Source organism: Phocoena sinus, chromosome 9, assembly GCF_008692025.1.
Source record: "Phocoena sinus isolate mPhoSin1 chromosome 9, mPhoSin1.pri, whole genome shotgun sequence".
NCBI lineage: Eukaryota > Metazoa > Chordata > Mammalia > Artiodactyla > Phocoenidae > Phocoena > Phocoena sinus.
Window position 1 is genome coordinate 104,679,433 of NC_045771.1, and position 26,411 is coordinate 104,705,843.

The 26,411-nt window shown below is 49.2% G+C and overlaps 1 protein-coding gene across 6 annotated transcripts in view; it reads right to left on the bottom strand.

Annotated features, from left to right (window-relative positions):
- Positions 1 to 1,444: 1,444 nt before the first annotated feature.
- IKZF1 (IKAROS family zinc finger 1) overlaps positions 1,445 to 26,411 on the bottom strand; it is an 86,971-nt gene continuing 62,004 nt past the window's right edge. The window contains exons 4-8 of one of the 6 annotated variants that reach the window (XM_032643042.1): positions 22,186 to 22,446; positions 16,404 to 16,571; positions 12,138 to 12,263; positions 9,219 to 9,353; positions 1,447 to 2,198 (exon numbers count right to left, since the gene is read on the bottom strand). In XM_032643042.1, the coding sequence (XP_032498933.1) occupies positions 1,489 to 2,198; positions 9,219 to 9,353; positions 12,138 to 12,263; positions 16,404 to 16,571; positions 22,186 to 22,446 (1,400 nt within the window). In that variant the 3' untranslated portion in view covers positions 1,447 to 1,488. Of the gene's footprint in view, positions 2,199 to 9,218; positions 9,354 to 12,137; positions 12,264 to 16,403; positions 16,572 to 22,185; positions 22,447 to 26,411 lie in introns of all 6 variants that reach the window. The other 5 variants (XM_032643046.1, XM_032643045.1, XM_032643043.1 and 2 more) reach the window with 5 other exon arrangements.

Genomic DNA, 26,411 nt, shown 5'->3' on the forward strand with positions numbered 1-26,411 from the left:
TCCTGTTTCTTCATGGTCACCTTGGACATTTTTGGTGATGACAGATACTGGAAACATTTGAAACTGTATGCCCTTCCTGCTAGATGGTGGAGATGAATGTCCGTAATGACAGAATTACCTTCCTGGTTGGGATGAGAACCCACGGACACCTTCGTGGAGCTTCAGAGAGCACCTCTGGGGCCACCTGCCTCTGTCCTGTTGGACTTCGAGTTCTGGTCACGAGATGGTCCCGAGTCAGACGGGTGCGTCCTGCCTACGTGGATGCAGGGTACAGCTCTGTCCTTACAGGAGAGAGTTTCAGATGGTTGGAAAGTTTAGTTTCAAACAAATAGGTGCTGTGTGTAAGAAGCGTCTCCCGGACTTCACCTGTCAAACTTCTTTGACCTAAAAATGAAGGGTCATTCTGAATGTTTCTTTTAAGGATTTTAAAATGAGAATAATATACACAGCGAGCAGGGTAAGAAATGTACTGACGGTAAGAAATCCAGGCCTGGGGCTGCAAACAAAACATTAACTGAGGTCTAGGACGGGCCTTCTGCAGGGAAAATAGCCTTCTGGTCATAGGTAGAACCCAGCGGGGAAGGAGTACAGAACCAAAGAAATGAGTGTGGAATTTAGAATAAAATTTTGGTTTCTGGGGGATTTTATCATCTGAACATTTCAAAAGGAATTAAGGTTCAAATTTCAGGACTGGTGTTAAAAATGTAGTGATAGGTTTTGGTGGGGGGCCCTTAAAAGTACTGATATGAGGGAGCAGAGGACAGTAGTCCCAGGTGCCCCAGGGGAACACGTGACAACAGGCCTCGGAAGGCTTAGCTGTGGGCTGAGCAACCTCACGGTCTGGAAATCGAGAATGAGTCCAAAGGCTGTGCAACCCCTCGCTCCCTCTGCCCAATGGTCACTTGTCCCCAACAACGTGCAGAATTTCACTTAGAATCGTATCTCTGTTTAGAACCTGTGGCCTGTCTTCCCTGGATGCACACGCAGCTTCCGGCCCTGCTGTAGGGGCACTCACCCCCAGGGTCAGCTCACGACCACAGCTCAGGGGCTGCGCACACGGCTCCCGGGACCTCGGAAACCCCATCTGGGGCGTGAATCCCATGCTTAGCACGGAACCGGCTCATTCCTTCCCGGGCTTCCGCCTGTTTTTATAAAATTCTCTCTGAACGTGACCCATCATTTGGAGGACAGCAATTTCTAGGGAGCAACAGGGGAGGGGATTTCAGCCAGCGGTCTACAGAATCGTCTAGTAAGAGAGCATTTCGGGGGCCCCGAATGGAACCCTGCATCTAACAAGAAAAACTTCTTGTTTTCAAAAGCAAACCAACTCAGAACAAAACGAAACACGACCTAGAGGTCAAAACAAAGCACAGCAGTCGGTCCATCCCGGCTGCCCGCGCAGGGGCTGGCGCGGGTCCTGGATGCTCTTCCTGGGGGCGGGGCGGGGCGCGGTCCGCGGGTGGGGGTGGGGTGGGGGTGGGGGGTGCTTTAGCTCATGTGGAAGCGGTGCTCCCCCCGTGTGATGTGGGACGAGAACTCGTAGCGGTCCTGGCTGTGGTAGCCGCACATGTTGCACTCGAAGGGATCTCGGAAGCCGTGGCAGCCCATGTGGATGGTGTACATGACGTGGTCCAGGAAGAGCACGCGACAGTGTTCGCACCTGTACACCTTGAGGGGCTCCCCGCTCGTGCCGATCACGCGCAGCGCGTCCGCGGGGCCCTCCGAGGCCGCGCGCAGCACGTCGTAGGCCGCGTGCTCCTCCTTGATGGACAGGCCATTGCGCGCGTGAGGGGTGAAGTGGTTGGTCAGGTAGATGAGGCCGCCCCGCTGCTCCTCCGTGTTGCTTTCGGTGTCCGTGGAGTCTTGGCAGCTGTTGCTCGGCGACGCCTCGCGCTCGGAGGACGCGGACTTGGCCTTGGAGAGCAGCAGCAGGTTCTCCACGGCGCCGTCCTGGGCCGAGTGGTTGGAGCGCGCGGGGCCCTCGGCGTGGGGCTTGTGGAGGTGGTACATGGGGCTGAGCACCGGGACCACGTCGGAGCTGCCCGGGGGCGTCTGCACCAGGGGGCGCAGGGACTCGGCCCCCAGGTAGCTGATGGCGTTGTTGATGGCCTGGTCCATCACGTGCGTCTGCATCATCTCGTTCTCCTTCTCGTAGCTGGTGCTGCCGTCGTAGGGCAAGTCCGACAGGCACTTGTCCCCTGTGGGAAGCGGGGGACAGTCAGAGAGGCCCAGGTTACCTCTGCACCCGGCGGCAAGAGCCGACAACTACACCTGCGGGGCACCGACCTCGGGAGCACCTCCAACATGGGGGAGAGCTGACACATCTCTGCCTGCCGGGCTCCTGGCACGGGGCTCTGCCCGGGGTCGGCGTTTAAACCGATTTGTCTGGACAGATCGATAAATGAATCGGGGAAATAAGGATGGTGTGCCAATTTAAACAGCATATATTCAAACGGATGAAACCAATACTTGTGTCTTTTACTCCGGATGTTATAGACATTTTTATATATATTTTTTTAACATTTTTATATTTAACATTAATATTTAAATGATGTGTTTTCAATATACTGTTGTAAGAAATTTACAATGGCTGCTTAATTTATCAAATTTATTTAATTAAAACATAATTATATGATTACAACAATGTGCGACGTACTTATTTAAAATAATATTATCTCGTATGTTTAAATTCCCATCTTTAATACGCTAGAATAAGGCTTAATCAAAAATACGAAAACTGTATATCCTTTATAGTGAAATGGTATCAGTCTTGTCAGTAGCACAAAGCTGGCTCTGACTCGCGTGAGAGTGAAAAGCATCGTCGGACGTGCCGGCCTCCACATCCTGCCTGGCCTCCAATTCCACTCTCGCCTCCCAGCCCTTAGCAGCACCAAGCCCGTGCTGCAGAGTCACGGGGTGGAGAGCCGGGAGCAAAGCAAGGAGGCTCCAGGGGTTACATTTACTTGTCCTTTCAAACAATTACTGAGCGTGAACGATGCCCGAGAATTGTTGTCAAGGACTCGTCAGCAAGCTTAGCCTCAAGAAACTTAGGGTCTAACATCACGGTTTGTAGAAGGCGGCGAGCTCGCTTCCCCTGGAAAGGGGAAATTTGAGAAAAGATTTGACTTCTTGTAATTAACTTTCGAGTATAAATTTTCACAATGAAATAAAATGAATATACTTGAAGATACACCTTCCCGATATACTGGTTCTAAGCTCAGTAGGAAACCATGGCTTCATTAGCAAATTCATTAATGAACTGTCTGTCCTCATGGTCAGGGCTATTGATTCACTGGACTTTCAGCGGTGGTTAGTTAATAAGTCACAGGACGAGAGGCCCTCCACAGGCAGGTCTGAATTGTTTACGTTTCACCCCTCGCTCTGCTTCTTTCCTTCTCGCACCAAATCTCCACCATGTGTCCACCCTGAAGCAGACAGGAGGGACGGAATGGCGAACAAGTAACAGTGGTCCCCATTCTCAGCAGCCCACAGGGGAGACAAGCATTAACACATGATAACATGCAGTGCATCCCTGTCTGAGAAGTTGCATGAAAGGAAAGGAAGGTTTGCTACGGGGACCTAATGAAGCTTTCTAGTATGATGAGGCATATTCCTGCCACTTATCAATGGTCACAGATTTTTTTAAGGATTAATAATAAGTCTGGGAAGCATGGAGCAGTTTATCCTTCTGTTGCTAAGAGCGGGCTGCAGACCATGAAGTGTGTCCCACACAGGAGAAGCAAGAGGACCGAGAGGAGAGGGAGACTGGAGCCTTGAAGGGATGGGTGAAGGTGGCCAGAGCCCTGGGCGGATCAGTAGGCTGGGTAAACCCTGCAGAGACTGTGTCTGAAGGAAGACAGAAAGATCCGAAGGAAGGAAGCACCCTTCTTGGTCACTGGCGGGAGGCAAAGGTGAGGAATGCCTTCCGGCTGCCTAAGGGTCCAGGTTACAGCTGATGGTGGCTGGAGCGGCTGGTGACAGCAAGGACCCCCACACCTCCCACACTGAAACCTGACAGCACAGTCTGCAGCTAGTTCTCAGCAACGAAAGGAAAAATTGCTCCACAGTTCGTAGACTTATTAATCATCCTCAAAAATGTCTGTGACCTTTGATAACTGTCCAGGAGTATGCCCCATCATACGAGAAAGCATCATTAGGTCCCACTTCTTGCTTTGTTAGGGACGTGTATCATACAGCGGCCTGGCTCTCATTCATTCAAATCTGCTGGTGGTCAGGAGCGACACACGCCCTGACAACAGTACAATGTGACCCCTGGATGACACAAAGAAACTTGTCAGTGGACTGCCACGCCCTCTGCAGAACTGCAACAGAATGGAATTTCTACGTAAGTTGGGTGGCAGGGATCACAGAAGTGGTGTTTCTCCCCATTTAAGGTTAGAAGTAATTGAGTAGCATTACAGAAACCACGTGGGTTTTTTTTTTTCCTGTTTTTGTGTCGAGGTGCCCAGTGTCTGGTTACATTAACCTCAGAGGAGAAGGAGTCCCTTCTGGCTGGTATCTCAGTCTGTCCCTCCACCAAACCCCAGCAGGGAGGGGAGGGGAGTGGACTTCACAGACAATTCTGATACATATAAAAGTGCTTACAGCTCCACCAAAAATGGTGCTTTCCCACCTAATCATCCTGTTTCTCCCAAAGTCATGGTTCTGTGGTTTCCTAAGCAACCACTGAAATCTGTTGTTTTTAAAACTGGGAATCAACAACAAAAGGATGTAGGAAATAAAAAACAACAACATAGATTTCAGACTCACGTGGTATATTAAAACCACCCACAGAATTTCTCTTCCCTACTATTCCACAAAGTGAGAAAATCCCACAACATTCACTTTGGCAATATACTAAAGAAAGGTACATAGTCTAATGAAATACATGTTTATAAAAAATCAAGGACCAAGGAAAGAAAATTCTGGCATGAGATACATGGCAAAGCTTGGCTGTTGATCTCACTTACAAAAACCTTAAGTATGAATCAACAAAATCTTCAGCATTTTCCCTAATATCCTCATATCCATAGAGAATCAATTCAAATAGGTGTCTTTTCCCACTTATGATCAAAAAGCAGTTAAAACCTCTGCTAATGAGACCAGGTGACCCTGGCCAAGTGAGCAGTGAGACTGGTTCTCTGGATGGGAGACAGGAGTTAAGTCCTCAATGCTGTACACTGGGAGGAAATAGCCCAAAGGACCAGAGCAGGCCCCTGTGGGAAATACTCCCCAACCAGGTACGGTACAGTGATAACTGGTTTAGGGCATTTAACCAGGTCTCAGAACGAGGGACAGAGGGCGGAGAGGAACTCTTTTAACAAAGGCTGCACTTCGCATCACCTGAACTCTCCCAACCCCATCCTTGGCATTCTTTCAGTATTGAGAAAAGTCAATAGCTCTCACAGGAAAAAAAAAAAATCTCAGATACAATAGGAAGAATGTAGACATGTCAATCAAACTCTATCAGCCCAAGCTGAATAAGCAAGATGAAAAGAAAAGGTCATGGTTGCTGTGAAGATATTTTCTAGCAAGACAAGGGAAGAAAGGAAGTGAAACACAGAACACTAAGCCCATCCTAGGGAAAAGCTTAATTCAAGGAAGAGAAGTAATGTTTCATAATTGCTTTGTGACACGGATTCAATTAAAAAAGATACTGAAACATGGCAGGCTAAAACAACAGAATAAGATGAAAACAGAGATTTTCGATCTCAGGAAACAAAATGAGGTCCAAACAGTATTATTACAGAATTAACACATGGATTAGAAACATCAAGTAATAGAACATAAACTCCTAAAAATGGAATTACTAACACAGAGGAAAAACACAAGATAATAACAGTGAATAAATGTGAAAAAGCCAAAAAAATAAACTTAGAGAAATGCTAACAGATATGGAAGACAAACTCTCCAACATAAGGACATCTGGTATCTCTGAATAGAGATCCCAGCAGATGAAACGAAATATATACTTATAAAAAAGAGAATTTCCAAGAAATAAAAGAGAAAAGAAGGGAATCCCCAGATTAAAATGTCAGGAAATTTTTATTCAGAATGCAAAAACACCAAGACACATCCCAGTTAGGGTATTTAACTTTTAGGTTAAAGAAAAAACTCTTCAGGCATTCAGAGAGAAAATGAAAATCTTGCCTTCAGTCATGATGGCAAGATCTAAAAAGTTCCCAGGGGAAAAAAAAGAGTGAACAACATCACATACTTGTCAGCATGCTCTTCAGGTAGAAAGGCAGCAGGCAGACCTCCTCAAACACAAAGCAATTATGAAAACAGAATACCTACAGAAGCTTCTTGAAAAGAGTGGCATGTAAAGTCCAATCAATTAAGAGATCACTCTAAATAAATAGAAATAAAAGTAGTAGAAGGGCTGGGTCTGAGCCTCTCTTGAGTTCAAACTCGGAGCTCTTTCAATCCCACCAATACCCTGCCAGCTTGTACGGTAACAGCTGCATTCCTACACACTCTTTCTGAATCTGTATACAAGATAGACCACTTCTAGAGGTTAGAGGTCCATCTCCTTTTTAATTTTAGAGATGGAGAAACCACAGGTTAGGAGTGGTTGATGAAAACCCCATCAAGTTGACATGAGGGTGAGGTAGTCATCTGGGGGCAAGAAGAGGCATTATTTTTAGAAATAAACTGCCAATCACCAAACTCTTGGGCAAACACCTAACAGAACACACAGCCAGTTCTGAGCCCTTTTTTCCAATCTCCACTCTGCCATCCTTGTCCTACTGTCTACTGTCGTTCCCCCCGGGACCCTGTCACTTCTCCTGTGCTGTCCACCTCTCCCCAGTGACTCCTTTTTACCTTAGCTTTGTTTGATCAGACAGACGGGTTCTGGTTTTGTTTGTTTGTTTGTTTATTTATTTATTTATAAATAGCATCTAAATCTCAATACAACACCTAAATTGTGGTCACACCCGCGGTGGCTACTGCGGAGTTTCACAGATAGTTATTTGAAGTCTCCATAAGCTGCAGGGGCTGAAATGCCCATTTATAAAGCCCTTGGTATCCCTCACTTTCCTCACCTGAAGGAGGAAGTAGTACCCAGCTCCCCAGGGCCCGTGACTGTCAACAATCCTCGGGCACACGTGTTGCTCCATCTCTCCTGGTCACCGGCCCCCAAGCTCCCTCCACACAAGGCCTCCAGGGAGGAGCTGAGGGGCCCCAGGCTCGCCTCCACCCGGTGCTACCTGAAATCCCACCCGCAGCACTTGGTCCTCCACGTCACGTCACTCCCACTCTGCTCAGGAAACATGAGGCCTCCCCCGCCCAACAGTCTAAAGGCTCAGGTTTGTGTGGGCGACTCCCCAGACCGCGTCTCCAGCCGGTGGTTTGCAAAAGTGTTTTTTAACTGAATCCTTCCTCCCCCCACCCCGCCAAACACCCAGCCTCCGATCAAAATGAAGCCTGTTTTAAGTGTCAGAGACAGGATGGAGCCCAAGAACTTGGCCTCCTGTTGCTCCTGCCCACCTCCTGTAGGAAAGCAGCTGCCCCAGTCTTCACTGACCACTCACCCCGTGCTGGACCCACGCCCTCTCCCAACACACGTTTCCCAGGCTCCCACAGGGCGTCACTCAGAAAGCCCTTGAAAACGAGCAGATCAGACCCAGACTCTATCTTTTCCCAGAACCTGTCAATGGCACATGGGTCCCCATGACTCATAACTTCCATCCCCCAGTCCCGGCACGGCCCCCATACCTCCCTCCTTCCACCACAGCCCCACCGTCCTCACATTTCCAGTCAATCTTTGGCACTCGAGCTCTCTATTTTCCAAGATGTGGCTCCAATCAAAAACATGCCAATGCTTTCTTCTGCCTACTGCATTGAGGCTACCTTTCTCACCTTGGCATTCCAAGGCCATTCACCTGTGGCCAGAGCTGACTCGGGCTTTACTATTATGGCTTCCCTGAGGATCCGTGGGTCACCCTGGGATGCGCCCTGCTTGTCAGACGTGTCCACACGTCCCGCTCCAGCCCCCAAACGGCATCATCATTTCTCTGTATTTGTATCCATCTGCCTAGAACCCTCCTCCATTGTTCCACTGTCAAAAATGTGTTGAAATCCTCTTCCTCCCTCCCAGTGACAGGTCACTGTCAGCTTCACAAGCTCTTACTGATCCTCCTCCCTGGACGTGACCCTCCCCCCGGTAGTCCTCCCTGGACATGACCCTCCCCGCTGGTCCTCCTCCCTGGACATGACCCTTCCCCCTGGTCCTCCTCCCTGGACGTGACCCTCCACCCTGGTAGTCCTCCCTGGATGTGACCCTCCCCCCTGGTCCTCCTCCCTGGACATGACCCTCCCCCCTGGTCCTCCTCCCTGGACGTGACCCTCCCCCCTGGTAGTCCTCCCTGGACGTGACCCTCCCCACCCCAGTCCTCTTCCCTGGACGTGACCCTCTCCTCTATGTTCCTCCTTCTACATTATCTTCATGATATTATCTTCACACTGAGGGCTTCTAAATGTTGTCACTTCCTCGGTGCTAATCTACGTTCATAAAACCCTGTGATATACGTAAAGAGTGGAACCAAGACTGGAGAGTTTGACTAATTTTGCGAAGGTGACAGTGTGGCTGTGAACTCACACCCTCAGGCTGGGTCCCCAGCCCAGAGCCCAGAGCCCCTCCCTCCTGCCCAGGTGTCATCCTTCTTGAACTCCCAGGGTCTGGGCTGGATGATGGCTACATTGGCAATAACCTCCTAGAGGAAGGGCTGCCCCACCCTGAAAGCACCTAGCACAGGTAGAGAGTCAGAGGTATCTCCTTACTGGGCACCTCACAGGCCAGCTGCCCTGCAATTCTGCCCTTTTAGCCATCAAAGTAGCCCATGTGGGGAGCATTATGAGCTTCTTCTGAGAAATGAGCACCTGAGGCTCAGAGAGGCTGCTCTCCAGGCCATGCACCCGCTGCCCTGTGCCCACTGACAGGCCACCCCCAAAGGACACAGAGCGTCCCAGGCAGATCTCGCCGAGTGCCCCAGAAGCTGCAGAACCACCTCTAAGGACAACTCCTGGGAGAAGGTCTGTTATTTTTAAGAAGCCTATTGGAAAACCATTCCGAGATGTTTGAGAAATGTTAAGCTTGCCAATGTTTGCTTTTAAAAAAATGAGATATGTTTTCCTTTCTTCTACCCTCAACTAATCACCATCTAAAGCACCCGCGTGGTTGTTCTTTTAAGAGACAGGAAACGTTTAACTCTTACCAACAAATTTCTGAGGCATAGAGCTCTTACGTTTGGCGACGTTACTTGCTAGTCTGTCCAGCACGAGCGAGCGCTCCGATCCCATCTTGCACAGGTCTTCCGCCATTTCACTGTGATTAGTTTCTTCTTTAATGACTAAAGTCAAAGACAGTTAGAAAGACCAGTTTAGAAACACTTACGGTGAAAGGATTCAGTCTCATCATCAGTGTTAAACATGACATGTGTTAAGTGCCTACAAGAGCCAGGATCTTCACGGAGATTATTTCTAATCTTCCTAGCAACCCTGCCAGCCAGATGCAGGCTGACCAGAGCCACCTGCTAATGACACCTGCCTTATCCCCCAAGACCAGGGAATAAGCACCACCACTGTCCCTAGAAGCCAGACTGTGATTAAGTAATTGTGTCCCTTTGACAAGTCCTCTTAACTTTTCAAATACACCCCAATCCACTAATTCAGTCAATCCTGAGAGCAGCCCTCCTGAGAGTCAAAGAACTCTCAGCTAGAAATGATCTAAGGCTCGGACTCTGCCACAGTGAACAGAGGTGCAGGAGAAACCTGGCCACAGAGATGCTGCGGCCAATTCTGGCAACATGGGAACGAACTCAGAGCTCCTGGACCCTGAACACAGCAAACCGGAAAATCAAAAAACATGCACTGTAGGAAATCTAGAAATTGTGGAGGTGAATGTTGATCTAGGAAGTGTTTCTAGCCAACCTGTGCTTTTCTATGTCATCCCTTTCTTTCCATAATTGAAGACACAGCTTTGTATCCTGCATAACCATCCGTGTTCTAGTTTTTACGGTTGGAGTTTTGGAAATATCGCTCTTTCATCCCCCTGCAATTTATCCTAAGCTATAAGAAGCTAAAAATGCAAACTGATTATCTTCCAAATGGCTAATCAATTCTTCCCACACCGATTCTGAAAAGTCCACTGAAATCCCACTGCTCTGTGCTTCTTCCTTTTTCAGATGGGACGGGCTGATTGATCACAGGGTCTCTGGAAGTTTTACTCATTTCTATTATTGATTTGTCTGTCTATTCTTCAAAGAGGTCCAGATGACAGCTACATTTGAATACAGCATTAGACATTACTCTTCTTTTTAAAAAATGCCATTTCCCGCATTTGCTTTTCCAGATACACTTTATGACATTCCAATAAGATTGACAAACCAATTTCATGCTAAAACCATGCTGTGATCCCAGAGGACACACGTGCAGTGTCCAAGCCTCTCTCCCTGTGACTCCTCCATGTTTTCTGGCCCCAGTATTGTTTGCTAGCTTTCTTCATCATGGACTGCACATGACCTAAGATTATTTCTAAGCATTTTATGTCTTCATTGCTTCATGATGAATGCCACTTTGAAAAAATAGATTTCAAATTGGTTATTAGCGCTGGTAAATGTAATTTTTTAGCCTTGGAAATGTGGGTTTCTTATTAAATGGACAAACGTAACAGCCCATGCCCTGATTTATATGAGGGGTATCCATAAAATCCATAGAATTCAATTGCACTGGTAGTATTTTTGATCTATCAAGCTAATATGCTTCCCGGTGTATCCATCCTTCTCTGCAAAGCCGGGCCTGTGGCCTGTCCAGGGCGCCTACAGCATCTCGAGCTGGGTTTCCTCTCTGCCAGGCCATGGGGCCTCCTGAGACCCTCAGAGACAGCACAGTGAGGGGCCACGAGCCCAGGGCTCCCAGACCACTGACTCTTCTGCCATTTGATTCATTTCTCTCTAAGCTTGTAACACAATCTGTGCACCTAAGGCTCAAGGGAACCTCATGCTTTCCACAAAGACATTAGGAAATTATGACAGATGACCAAAAAGCCTTTTCCCAAATAAAATCATATTCAGAAAAATTAAATCTTTGCTACATCTCATAAGCTAGGCTTTGTCTATACCTAAGCCCAAAGAATGGCTCCAACCTAAGGGGATGGAGAGGGGTGAGCCTGCTTAAGGGCCCATCTGAGTGCTCATGGGGGCTGGTCCTGGGGGGCCCGGGAGGGATGGGTCATGAGAAATGCACAGAGGGCACAGGTCAACCAGCCCAGCACAGCGAAACCCCCACCCACTGCCTGCCCGGGACCCGGTGTAGTCTTGCAGGAATTCCACTGGCTTTTATGGACCCTCAACCAGCACTAGCTCCACACGAGAAGCCGTCTCATCTGAGTACGGGACAGAAAGCCATCATGAAGAATCCCAAACCATCTGATCACCAAAGGGAATCGATTTGCATCTTAGGACTAAATGGATCCACACTCTCTCTGTTTACATCTTTCACTTTACATTATCTCAGATCAGAGCCAAATGTTATCTCGAGATGCAATACACAGCAAAGCATCAGAGCACATGAGGAAAAAAAGCAAGCTTTCCTTGAAACCTGTGACAGCTGCAAGACTACAGACAGTCAGGGTCTTCCAGTCATCCCATGTTCCAGGCAGGTGCCAACACTGATGAATGAAAACATGGTCTGAAAGCTCTTATTTGATCCACTTCATGAAAAAATCATTTTTAAAACCAGATTTCACATCTTATTTTGATGACTAAGCACAAAGAAGCAATCGATACTCCAGGTTAAAAAAACACAAAAAAACAAAACACCAAAAACCAGAAAGAAAAGAAAAAAAACCCAGACTTTCAAGGGTCACTACAATCTTAGAAGCTTCCCCAGACTTCGAGAGGGAGGGGTTTCAAGGTCACGTGCTCCCTGGTAAGAGGAGGTCTTGGAAAGCTGGGAAGCACAGGGCACTCCTAGTGAGAGTTCAGCGGCCAAAAACATCCCTCCATCCCAGCCGTGGTGGCTCCCGGGCCTGTGCTCTGGTCCAGCTGCATCCCAGCGGGCAGGGGGCCCTCCTTCCCCCCAGCTGGGGAGGGAGGGGGAGCCAAGGCCAGGCAGCCTGTGCCCTCGGCGCTTACCTGGGTACAGTGTGCCTGGAAGGCCCATGCTTTGCAAGTAGTTGTGGCAGCGCTCTTTGTGTTCCTCTAAAGAGCTTCGCTGTTTATAGCTTCGGCCACAATATCCACATTTGTGAGGCTTACCAACTGCAGGAGACACAATGGAGTTCAAGACCCCGATTAAATAGCGGCCGTACGTGTCATGGGAAGGCATGCAATACACTTTTTACCAAAAAGGCAAAAAAAACTCTGCTCTTGAGAGCTAAAAGCATTATGGGCTCCGTCGAGTTGACTGAATTTAAAGATGTGAATGCCCAGGTGTTTCCGGATTGTACCAAGAACTCCTGTTACCTTTTTATCATTTTAACTTGTTCACTGCCTAACAAATTCTCTTCTACTTAAATCACAAAGTCTGAACTTTAACTGGAAGAAACAAACCACTGCAGTGTTATAACAGGGATGCCCGACAACAGGGCAGAGATGTGAGGGAGGCCCGAGCTGGCTGGATAATATACAGACTCAGCTCCAAAGTTGGCCTCTTGTCCGTGGCCACACCGTGGGCCAGGTCTGGAGTGACAGTGGCGTCAGGTCTAATGCAACCAAAGTGAATTCAACTCCTAAACTAGTGCTAAACAAATACCTGAGGTCTCTAAGACACCACAGTGTTTAAATAGACTTTAATGAAATAAGCCTTTTGTTTCCAAAATGTACTTTCTTGTTCTAACCTGGAAAAGCCCTGTTTTCTCCCCAGAGACCTTTAGGGATGGCATGGCTTCTAGATCAGCCCTGTCCCACAGAATTTACTACGAAGAAGGAAATGTTCTCCACCTGTTCTGTCCAATATGGCAGCCACCAGCCATGTGTGTCCACTGAGCATTCAAAGTATGGCTCGCGCCACTAAGAACAGAAGTTTGAATTGTGTTTAACTAATTAAAATTTATAAACCACATATGGCTCGTGACTACTGTATTGAGCAGTGCACTTCTATACAGAGTTTAGTTCTTCCTGAATTTTATGGAGTGGTATTTTAGGAAGAGAAGACTAGCGCAAGTTCATATCATGCCTAAGTTTAAAGATTTTAATAGCATTTTAGGAGATAAAATGGATAAAGGATCTTCTATTATTTATACAATACAAATTTCCATCCTAAAGCCAGAACCTTTTAGTTCCTCCTCATATTGTTAGATTTCACATATTTGAGAGCATTATGTCAAAATCGACGCCATCCAAATAGGACTGTTTGGTGAAACGGCTTAACCAAATCTTGTACTGGTTAAATCTCTTCCTTAGGTGAACAGAAATTATGGTTTAAGAAGACTAGATGAAAACCAAAATTTGACTTCTGGAACATTTACTGGAGGGAAAAGGGAGCTTTTTTTATCCGGAGAAAGTGTTGTATCCCTAACATCAGAGAAACAACATTGACATATACAATGTTGCCTAAAACCGCACGTTTTACTGAGTATGGCCTTTAGAAACTCATAGAATAGAGATAACCCACTCAGTGTCTTTTCCTGGAAAAGCTACAGCTTTAGCAAATTTCCATACATAGAGCCTGGTGTCTGAATACCCATTTCTGTCTGAGTATATGATTGATTTTAACTCTGGAACATAAGAAGTTCATGAAAGCAACTGAACGAAAGTATATCTTGAAGCGTAGTCCACTGTTCTGCAGGAAAGAAGGTCTCTAGCCAAGCTTGCAATTTCCAAAGAAAGCAGAGAAGAAGGGAGGGGAACCCTTCCTCACCCTTCCAGACTACCCAAGCCCCTCTTATCAGTATGGGACAAATCCTATAGCTGGAATCTCAGGCCGCCACCGGTTGCCAGGGAAAGCTACCAGGCTGATGGTGGTTTTTAGCGGAATGGGGGTGTGGCCATTTCACAACGGACTAGAACGTGACCATATTTGAATTTGCAGACAAAGGCTGAAGTCCTCATTTCATTCTAGTGAAATCACCTTGTAGAACCTAAGTCATTGTCTTTTTTTTTTTTTTTTTTTTTTGCAGGAGTTTTGTGTCTGTGGCACTTTTCAATGGCAGAATCACCAGCAGCCCTGGATCAATGACGGTTTTCTCACTACAGTTTTGTCTACGCGCTTATCAGTGGATCCCTGACAGAAGTAAAGTGTCCAAAGTCTACCACTGTTATATATAATCAGCCACACTTGGAGCGGGATACCATCACGCCTCAAATGAAATAAGCAGGCATGGAGCCAGAATAAGTTAAAATACTGCACTAGGTATTTCTAACTTCACCATAGAACTGATACGCAGGAGAGATTTCTGTTGCCAATCGGAGTGACCCAGGGATGACGACAGTATGGTTGGTGTCAAGCTAAGGCTGAGTCTTTATGTTTTCTACCAAAGGGGATATTGTGCATCCTACGACTCTAATGCAGTGTTACTGCTGTGATGAGGTCAACCTGACTCCACATGAAGGCCACCTGTGACGTTTCTCTGCCCTAGAGCCCCTGGTCGGCTCTGTACACAGACGGTGTCACTGTCACATCTGAAGCCTACAGAGACCCTGCAAACCTCCACCTCTGGGGGGACGACACATGTGCTCCTTGTTAGCCACACGTGTGAGCACCTGCGAATGCTCACTGTCACGGCGTCACCGTCCCGCTTTGGGGGAGCCGCCTGTCTTCCTGTCCCCTGCAGCAAGGTCCTCCCCAGCCCTCAGCAGGGCCCAAGCCCCACAGGCACCCCCGCTGACCTCTCCTCGTGGAGAAGCCACTCCTCGGCTTCGTGTGGCTCCTTTCTCGGAAGATTCTGAGAAGCTTTCCCACGCCATCTCAGTGTTCTAAGAGCATTTGGGAGCCTCCGCCACGCTGACGGTCAGGAAGGAGGTCGGAACGAGGGGCGATGGCCGGGCCGAGCATCTGAGAACCAGAGCTGCCGGGACCCACCCCCCACTGTCCCTGTGGCCTTCCGCTGACTCCCTGCAGGCACCACCCACCAGAGGAGGACCACCTCCCCACAACACTTGTAAATGCCCAGCACCTCCCTTCCCAGGACCACATGTTCACTGGGAACTTCTCCGAAGGTGAGCCTAGAAACTCGCCCTGTGGCTGGACCCCAGCCCTGCCTCCTCCTGGATGGACACCTCCCGCCCGAGACTGACTGTCCCCTCCCTGCGCTCCCGCTGTCCCTCGGATGCTCGCACCATGGTACCCGGCACACGCTGGGGCTCTGCCATCTCCTCCCCCGGGTGCTCATTAAATGCGTGACGAGGAAGCGGCCCCAGCCCTGGCATCAACTACACCCATCACCTCTGGGGAGCGGGGCCTGAGTGCAAGCCAAGCTTCCCCAAGGACGCGCATCCCCGCCTCCTGCGCTGCTGTCCTGGGGGCGTCGGGGGGAGCTGGTCCACAGCCTCTTCCTCTCTCCCACCGCAGGTCTGGACAGTCTGGACAGTGAGCTCCCTGAGGGCAGGGATGAGGGCCCGTCACCTCCTGCTCTCGGGGCTGGAAGGGCGTGATGTCAAATACCCCTGCGGGTGGCGTGCTGGCACAGCACACATTCCCTACCCTGTCTCCTGACCTGGAAGGTTACGGGGCCACTGGATCATGAAACACCAAGGAAGCTTCTCCGGGGACAGAAGATCCAGTCTACTCAGAGGTGGATCTGTGCTCTCAGGCTGGAGCGCTTCGAATATTGTGGGACATTCTCGCTTACCATGACCTTGCTGAGACCCTGATTACTCAGGACGCATTTACTAAAATCTCGTAACAGCCCCAAACTGGCCTCTCCCACGGAGGCCTCGGCTGGCCTCTGGTGTGACCGTTGCACTTGGGCCCAGTCGGGAGCGCACCCTCAGGGAACAGGCAACACCAATCAGGACAGAATCACCTTATCTACCACCTTTGCAAAGAAAACTAGCCCCATGATGACTCCCGAAATGCTCGGCATGAAACAGTAGCGAGGGTGGCTGAACGGTTAACATTGAGAGACGTATTTGGAAACTTTGGGGCGTTAGCAGCACACTCAAGACAAGTACGGGCTGGCAAAATCCTTTAAAAGAGAAACCCACTTACCTGACACAAGGGGATGAGGAGGCCTCTTTTGAAATACTCTACCTAAGATGAGACATGTGCGTGCGTGTGTGTGCGCACGCACACGTGTGTGCGTTAAGGTTCCCCACCCATCAGAGCACATGGGGTAGGGCACTGCTGTCTCCGTCAGGTGCAGCCGATGACCGGGGGAGTGGTGTCCCGGGAGCAGGGCATCCCTGAGAGGATGCCAGGCAGTCCCCAAGCCAAGCCCCGCCTGCGCCCAGAGGACCTACCAGAGTGCGTCCTCAGGTGGCCGGTGAGGGCGTCCCGCCGGCGACATGCGTAGTTGCAGAGATGGCACTTGAAGGGCTTCTCGCCCGAATGAAGCTTGATGTGCCGGAGCAGGTTGCCCTTCTGCGTGAAGGAGGCCCCGCACTGGTTGCACTGGAAAGGCCGCTCTCCTGCGGGGACGAGAAGGGAGCCGGTGAGAGCGGGACTCAGCGCTGGGACGAGGGGAGGATGTGGCGAGAAAGTTGTTTCCCGAGGGCCCGGTGACTTCCACCGGCTGCAGGTTTGATGGAACGTGAGGCTTTCAGACTAAACCTGCCAGTTCCTTAACGCTTCACTGGTTGGGTCAATTTGATCTGAAAATCTAATTTTTTTTCCCTAAATCAGAATGGCACATCACAATGCAAATTCAAACCCATTTAAATAAAGTGGCTGCAACATTTTGCGATGAAGAGCCACTCTTCCTCATCAGCAGTTTTGGAATAAACCAATATCCAATTTTGCGTGTTGTGGCATTTGGTGGGGCTTTTAATGTGGCTTTTTTCAAAGGGTCTTTAAAATATGCCACTGAAGCAGCAAAATAAAAAGGAAACTCATTAAAAATGCATTTCAGGATCACAAGTTCATTTCAGCGTTACATTCTTATATTTAAATGAAAGGCACTTCATTATAACAGTTATAATAACTTCTTTTCATTTACATTTTCCCTGTATTTTCCCTTTCAATTTCTTCTCCATTACCTGTCTGTCCCTATGCCGGCAAATCAGGAAAGAGACAAGACAGAGCGTGAGGGTGGGAGAGAGAGAGAAAGAGAAAGATTGAATAAAATGAGAAGTTGAGAAACTGGAGGGAAGGTCTGCACCGTCCAGAGAAAAGTCCCGAATCTTCCCGTGATGCTGCCTCAAAATCTGACCTGCACTGAGGTTTCTGGCTTTTTGCTTTCCTCACAATCCTACAACCTTGACGCTAGTATTGTTCTATCCGTATTCATAGAAGACAGTTATATCTTCGGTACAAATATTCTAAGAGGTGCAGTTTAGTTGTCATTAGGAATTCTTTCAGGGGTGGCACTCCTGGAGTGGTGACAAAAACAAAAACAACAGGAAAACACTGGACCCTCTGCTGTGTGTCAGCTCATGTCCCCAAACTCTGAATCCAACAAAGGAATAAACAGGTATCTGTGCTCAAGAAATATGCTATTGGGTCTATATGCTATAGGTCTCAGAATCTAAAATCGGTGAACATTTTTATTTAACTCTCAATTAAAAGAGGGATACATTTGTCACGTTTAAGTAAGCATTAAAGCTCTTTTAAAAACAAATGCTTTTTTTCTTCCTTTTTTTTTTTTTTAAGAAGGAGAGCTCTGTATGACCACGATATCTGGCGTTGAGATACCATGAGAATGCACTTCCTATTAACAATTTTTTCTTCGGAAAGAAGAATGTGTTAAAACGTACAGTCAATTTTCCCAATTGGCTTACATGATTTTAGTGAACAAGACAGCACTGAGCAAAAGCGATTCAGTAGAAGCATATCTGGTACTCTTAAAATCTACACCAGATTAAATTTAAAAGTCTGTGTTGGCCTCTGAGTTTCACGGTTACCATCATTCTTAATTTTAAGTGGGCAGGACAGATGTGCTACTGGAAAAACTGAAACTAATTTACAGTGATATTCAATCATAGACCATTTGGAAACTTGACACGAACCAGAATATATTCAGAATTCTCCCAAATCTAGATCTAGATTGGACTTGGCTGAGCAGAGGAAGCCCAGCAGGTGGGAAGGTGATTATAAAAGTAACTAACTACCTAAATCTCTGAGTTAGGAGGCCACACTGGATGAGATTAAAATAGCTGATAGGCAGCCCCGAGGAGCGTCCAATAGAGATTGTTAATTACCTACTAGAAACACTTCTGAGCCTTCACACACACACACACACACACACACACGCGCGCGCGCGCGCGCGCGCGCGTGTGGCTGCCGTGCTTAACTCTAAGCAGACAAAAGAAGGAAGAAGAGTCCAGAGCGACCTCGCAGGGGAAAAGCCTCCACCCACTCGCTCTGGCAGGGGGACCCTCGGGCTGGCTGTTCTGGAAAGCTGGGTGGTCTCATGCCACGCAAATGCGTGTGACAAGGATGTGGGCCACTCTTGGTGACCAGCGTGCCTCAGTGTGACCCCACCCATTGTGAAGCGTCCCCTCTGTGCTGACGAGGTGCTTGCTGGGCTCCCCCCGAGCTCGGGCGGGCTGGAGGGAACACCGGCTTGGACCAGCCAGCGTCTGTGCGGGACAGCCGGTCAGCAGAGCGAGAAAGGACAGATCCTTCCAGCCACGCGTCCCTTCTGCAGAACAGGGCAGGCAGGAAAGACAGGGGCCGTGCCTTGGAGAGTGCAATCTGTCTTCCAATTTGAGTCATCGGCTCTAGTGTGTCCTGCTGGGCCTGGTGTCTTAATCCCGCTGGTAAGCGTTCCCGGAAATCTATTTGTTTCTGATTTGCTGTGCTGGCATGAATATGTATCACAGGGCCCGGAGACCGGAAGACAGCGTTCCCTGAACTGACAACACGGAGCTCAACTCGAGGTGGTTTCCCTTTGGAGGTGTTAACAGGAAAGGGATCAGGGCCCCGGAGCTAGACGACACAACACGGCCCACGATACCTGTGTACTGCTACTGGTGATCGCTTGCCCCCCCCCCCCCACGTATACGGCTGATGGGAGCCAAGTTAGACCAAGTTCCTCCAAGACTGTATTCCCTTATAGTTAATTGGGATGAGGGCCTTCATATCACTAATTCAAAATTTACCTTTTAATCCCAGGAACTCTATAATCTGCCATTTCAGAGACTCCCTGTAAGAAATGTCTGAGCTCCTTTGCATAACTTAATTGGGCAAAAAAGAAAGTCTCCACGGATGCCCACATCAAGAAATTTCTGACCCTATATCCGAAGAAAGTGAATTAAAAAATACACTGAACTACAAGGCCTCGCTTGGGCTTACTGCAGCTGTGCCTTGTAACAGCACCCAGTGCGATGCCGTGTTTATAAAGCACGGAGACTCTGCCTTTCCGCCTTAGAGACGGGAACAGAGTGGGCACAGGGCCGGACGGAATAACCGTAATTCAGACACTTTTCTTGATGCTTCCTGTTAAAAATCCCATCATTTAGAATCAGATTACTGCACGTTCCTCTCCCACTACCTTCTGTCTGACTCCCCCGTGAGCCCTCAGAGGTTGGCGGGAAAGTGTTACTACGAGGCTTGAGTTTAAAAAAATGAAACTGAACAGCAAAACTGGGGAAGTGAAACGGTGTCATCAGTGGACGACTCACACAAGGGCAGCCCTGGCCCCGCTCGGAGGCGGTGACGTGGGAGATTGCCCCGGACAGCTGCAGTCCTCCAGAAGGAAACCCCAGTGCGCCCATCCCACTCGGTGACGGCAGGTGCAAGTCCTGGCTTCTGGGGGGACATTAGGTGGAGCCCAGGCTCCCCGACGAAGGGCCCCCTGAAATGGCACTGTTTCCGGTCCACTGGCAACTGCATGTCCCACCACCTACAGATGCTCCCAGTGTCCTCTGGGTCTGGACCAGAGTCTGCATTTTCAAAGGACACCCCAGTGATTTATGGGGACTTGACGTGTTAGAGAATTCAGGACGGGGTCGGTGATTAGCAAAGCATGTCTTTCTGATACATTCCACTCCGATTCCAGGAAAGTGGAAACCTTCTAGCATGTCTATTTATTCAAACCTAGTTTGGCCGAACTATTTCTATATCGACCTATGACTGTATTTATGCAAAGTGGAAAAGCATTATGAAAACAAATCGGGAGTGCCTTGTTTCGTTTTGTTTTTTTTTTTTTTTTAAATAAAAGTCAAAGCAGGAACCATAAAACTGATGGTTTCTATGTCCCTCTTTCTGGAATGAACTTGAAAGACTCTACGTGTTGGCACCTACTTGGCCCGTGGCCACTACTTGTGGGCAGAAGTGGACAGCAAACAGCCGGACTACTCTGCATGTCTATGCTTGGCGGGTTTATTCATTAAATGCAATTATTCTTTCTTTCAGGGCAGGCAGTCATTATATTTTGGCCATTTAGTATGCCAGCATTTCATTAGTTATCAAATATTTATTGAAGAGAACTTTCACTGTATAGTCAGGTTTTACATGAATTAGCAGGAAAGTAATTCATGTACGAGGTCTATTCCTCCATCAGGAACGAATTGATATGGGTCCCGGTGTTATCCTGTGAAGGGTCTATCACCACGTAACCTACCTTCACGTTAACTTCCACCTCATTACAAAGCGGGGAGCCTGGCTACTCTCCTGCGAGCTTCCCTTGGGGCTGGACGTGGCGTGGACATTCCACCGGATAATTGGAGGATTAAGAGGTACATTAGGAAAAGCAAAGTCTGCTAAACTGTAGAAGGTAAGTTTTTACCGAAAATGAATGTTGACTGAAAATAAACTTATTTTACGGTTTTCCAGATGTGTGACAAACAGAAATTATTTGGGGAACTGCCTGATTCAAATACAAAAATGACAACTCCACAAAGGTCCGCATTTCCTGACGACCCAGCTGTTCTTCTCCATGAATTTTCTGAGTTCCCGCTTCAGTTTCGATAATCAGATAAACGTTTGGCCCCTGGGGAGAATCGCTGTGATGCTCTTCCTTACTTCCCTGAGCTAGCTGACAAAACCCACCCTGCTTCTTCAGCCTGCTTTCATCGGTTTGTTTTTCTCCTCTTGTGGAGAACAGGGGCAGACGCTGGCTTTACGATGACCTAAGATGCCACCCACGGGGACAGCAACGGCTCACGGTGTGTTTTATGTCCAAACTTTCAGTGACCACTGGAGTTGGCACATTTATTGTGTTGTTTCCACCTTTCAGGCAGAAGAGCAAAGTTTCTGTTCAATTCAAAAGACACCTTATGCATGCAGTTTAGGTAAGATGTGACCTGTTAACATTTTAATTTGCAGACTGTCTAGTGCCACTTGTGGTGACAGTCCCGGTGGGGACACCCCGTGACTGGTCACCCACCAGGACTGTGCACCCTGGGGGATGTGGATGGTGCAGAACGGAAACCCTATTCCTCCGGCCCTCAATGTGAGAACATGTCAGGAGCCTGGGTGCAGCCGTCAGACACAAGCTTGTCTGCATCCCTTCATTTCTGGACACAGAATACTGTTTTCTACTGCCAAAGCCTCCGCTGCCCCGTCCACTGGGACAGGGGTTTGGGTATTAAATCCTTTACCAATTTGAGATAGAAACTAGTGGCAACCAAAGCATCTTGGTGGGAGTGTCACCTGCTGGAGGATAAGCCATCTGAAAACAGAACTCTTTCTGAAAGACTAAATTTCACCGCTATTCAATCATTCAACGAATGTTTCTAAAAATCAAGCCTTGTCAGTTTGGATACCCCCAACATGCACATTTGACTCATGGGTTTCTTAGTGGAAAATTGGAGGAGTAGATTTCAGCGTATCAATCTCCTCTTATCTTGCTTTGTCTTGTTTTTTGAAGGGTGAACCACCTGACAGCCCCACCGCCAATATTTAGAGAATGTGCTCTCAGGCCCTTGTCAGAACTTGCACACCGGTTACCTTTTCCTTTTTGTTTACGGCTCTAATATATAGGATCGAATTGGTGCATGTTCAGAAGTCCTTTTCGGAATATTGCTCCCGAATAGGGAGGCTACGCCTCGCTCAGGACACTCAGCCGGGAAGGGCCTTGTCCTCTGCAACACCCCGTGGGCCCCTCCAGGCCGCCAAAGGAGGAACCACGCCAGGCCTTACCAGTGTGGCTTCTTTTGTGCACCGTGAGCACATTGGGGCCGATGCAAATTATCCCACAGACATCACACTTTAGTTTGCCGTTAGGAAGTCGAATGCCCCCAGCTCCTGACAAAGTTCTGCTGCCTTGGGCACCGTGGGAGCCATTCATTTTCTCTCCGGAGGCATCGAGCATCCGTAAGTCCTCCGCACACTCTTCCCCATTCACTTCACAGGCACGCCCATTCTCTTCATCACTCTGAGTCTCTACTTTAACATTACCAGCTGAAAGAGACAATACAACACAGGGGGCCGTTCAGTGTCATCGCAAAAACAGAACAGAACAGCACAGCAGCAGAGACAACCCGGCGGGAGCGACACCTTCTAAACACAGGTTCCTGGCAGCTGACACCAGGGGACAGTGGCCCGGGCTCTGGACCCACCGGCCCACAGGGGACTGTGATACGTGGCAGCAAGCATCAGGGGTTTGGGACCCTCGTCTGCCCTCTCTGTAGGTCTGAAGGGCAGACGGTGGAAATGAATGGAATTTATAAATTCTCGCTTTAGACTGGGTGTGTGTGGGGGGACCTCTATGCAGGGTAAGGTCACGGGGTCCACCGTGACAGCCTGGGCCCCTCTGGAGGGACCTGAGGCCAAGTCCAACACCCTGTGAGCCAGAAGACCCCTCACGCCGGAAGGTGAGTACTGATCACGTAGCACCCCCCCCAGGTGTGGGACCTCGTTTGGCAAAACCCCCTAAGAAGCGCTTATCTAGCCTGAAAAAGTCCCCTTAATCATAAGGAAAAGCATAAACTACCTTTCCTTCATTCACGTATGAATAAACATGGAGACAAAACTCAGCAAACACGCGCTCAGATTTCTGACCAGAGATTCCTGAAAGAGTTCTGTTTGTCTGTTTCTTTTTATTCCATGATGAAAATAAAACCTGCGTCCTAAAGTAGGGCCACGATTTCTCAGGTTTCTTCCAGTTGCAGAAGGGTTGACCAGCATGATGGTGAACGTGACAGACCTGCACTAGCTTTTCAGAAAGTAAGACTCGTGCGTGCACGGGGGTGAAGGGCTCCTGGTAACAGCACAATAACCACTGTCTGCTCTGCATTTAGTCATCATTCCTGTCATTCACGTATTTTTTCTCAGTAAAGAAAACAGTCATTTGGTTTGCATTCTTCTGAAACAGCAACTGATGATAGATGGCTGAATCCAATATCGTAATGACCGGGAGAGACTGCAGTTACACTGAAAGGCCTCAAGTTCATCACAGTCTCTAGAGATGAAGAAGAGGAAGTAGGTAAATTCTGCCCAGTGAAATAATCAACGAGATCGACAGTAACTACGGCTACAAAATCTTTGATCAATGTTGTAAATCAGCGGTTCTCCACGTGTGGTCCCTGGACCAGCAGTACTGGCATCTCCTGAGAACTTGTTGGAAGAGCAGACTCTTGGGTCCACCCTAACCCGCTGAACTAGAAAGTCTGGGGGGTGGGCCCTGCCCTGGGCGTTCTTCACGTGAGCCTCCAAGGGATTCCCACGTACACTCGAGTCTGAGAAAAACTGTGCTAGTGACACTCCAAGTTCGTTTGACTTAACACATTTCTCGTGATTTGGAAGCCCAGAGCCCAGACTCTGAAATCAAAAGTCCTGGTTTGGATTCTCAGCTCCACTCTTTATAGGCTCTGAGATCTTGGGCAATCCTCATCTGTAAAAACGGGAACTACCCACACTAGCCCAGCAGGGGCTCTGAGAGGATTTAGTGGGTAAAGGGATGTAAAGTGAACTTAGGCCAGTGACCGGCCTGGCAAATGAGAGCACGTTCCCATAGAGCCGTCCCCTTGAGGGGGCTCCCCAGGAATGTTCATGGCACGGACCGTGTGCCAGGCACTTTAACTGCCCTGTAATGGGTAACCCTCACAACGGCCCTGTAAGTGAGGTGCTGTTATCCTATTTTACAGTTGAAGATGCCCAGGCACAGAGAAGTCGAGCAACTTGCCTGAGGTCACACAGCTGGGAGATACTGCAGGCAGCCTGGCCCCAGGGCCTACGCTCCTAACCGCCACACCGCCCAGGTTGCCCATCAGATCTTTGGAAAGAAGACTTGCAGACAAATAAGCCAACGGAACAAATGAGCTGGGACACGGGCCACACCCCCACTGTGGACTTGGAGACCCCAGAAGTGAGGGGATATCTCTTCCCATCACATTCTGGCATCACAGAAGACTGTCCCGAGGACTCAGGAAGTGGGGGTGTCCAGGTGAGCCCCCCTACTAGATCCCGAAGAGCAGGGACTTGGGAGCATCCCGCATCTCAGCGGCCTCCCGCTGACCTCTCCCAGCCTCCGGAGACAGGGAACCAAGCCCTCCAACATGGCGAGCTCGGGAGACGAGACAGGTAAGGAGGGTAGCTGTGCCATCACGTGAAGGAGCTTCACCCCTGAGCCCTCTGGAATCACGTTCTCAAAGCTAACTCACTAGGGCCTCCCTACCCACTGGGTTCTGCTCCGGAATGCTCAAAGCCCTCTGCACTCCTTCACCGGGGTTATTTTTAATCATCTGTCTCATGGCTTCTGAAAATGAGATGGGGCCAGTTCAGAGCACAGCGGGGCAAATGACTGTAGGTGTGGCAGGTTCTCCAGTGCCCGGAGGTGGGACCCAGGGTGCAGGCCAAGGACCCTGTGGACGGAGGAAGGGAACCAGGCAAATGAACAAGCGCTGGCATAATTCCCTCCGCCGATCTTCCTGCACTCAGCTCCAGGCCGTAAGTTTAGAGGCAACCAGCTCAATGGGACCGACTCTTGCTTTCTCCAAAACACACCTCAGTATAGGACTTATTAACACTTGCCCCCAACTCCCACCTGTTCTGCATTAAGAAGACAGGTGTTTGTGTGACCGTCTGGTGGCCCTGTGGCTTGTGTCGATGACGAAGTGCGGGCCCTTCCTGGTGAGCAACAGGGGAGCTTCGGGCGACCTGAGGTTTCTGCCATCAGGACACACGTCCCGGTCCCGCGGGCAGCCTGCTGGCAGAGCAGGTAAAGCGCGTCAGGAGTGAACGGGATGAGGACAGCGGGAGTGAAAATCGAGGGACGGATGTCACCTTAAATACCGCAGACGCCCTCAAGCCAGAAGCCTTGACGCCAGTCACTCATCCGACCGCAGTTTGTGCAGGCGGGCCAGCTGCCACGTGGCAGCTTCTCTGAGGACCCTGTTCACAGAGCCGAAAACCAGAGGCTGAAGAGAGCTTATTTTAAATTACCCTCCGATCACTGTGGGTCCCCTCGTACAACTTGAGGTAGATGTGTTTGGTGCCAGAAGAGACCAAACTCGAAGAAGAAAATCCAGTATCCTGTGATGTTCTGGGTTTCGGAAAAAAGGTAGGCAGACCCCCAGACTGGGGGTCCCTGCATCACTGTGGCAAGGCCAAGGCAGCGTAAATAATGGGAACCGGACAGAGCGCCCCAGGCAAGCAAAGGGTAGATGCACTGAGTCCCGGAGGCCAGGTGCCGGGGATGCGTAGCCGGACGCGTGCTAGAGCTCTGGGGGTGAATTTGAGGCCAGACTGTGACAGGAAAGATCTGTGGCAAGTAAGAGGGGAGAAAGGGGGCCTGAGGGGGCTGGGAGTGGAGGTGAGAACCAGAGGGCAACACGTCAGCGAGGGCTCAGCAGATTCAAGCACGTGTGCATTTTCTCTCAGTGTTGGGGGAAGGTTCCCATCTCTTCGTGGACAAATGCAGGCTGGGTGCTGGTTGCACGGAAGAGGGGCAGAGATGCCCCCCACCCCTGCGTCTGTGAAAACGGGGCCTCTTGTCTGATCGGGAGGCGAATACAGGCGACATGCGTCTTATTTTCGTAGATGATGGAAATCAGGCCACGGAACTGTCTTAAAACATGGCAAACACAGACCAGATCTCAAAGGTCAAAATCTAACAGATGTCCATCACTTAAGGTAGAATACACATTTTAGAAACACAAGCTTGGACAGGGGTGTCTTGGCTTCACCGCCTCGGGAAATGTGAAAAGGGCTTCGGGGCTTTTAGGTCGTGAGGAGCTCGATTAGAGACGAGGCCTGAGCAAAGGACAGCGGAGGCTGCGGTCTCGGGGGCCTCTGTTATTGACACCTAGAGTCCCCTGAGCCAGCCAGGCCGGACGCCTCCTTTAAATGGGGGAGTGCAGCCCGGAGAGGGTCAGAAAGAAGGAAGTCGGGGGACACTGAAGCCCATTCCTAGGGGACATCGCGGG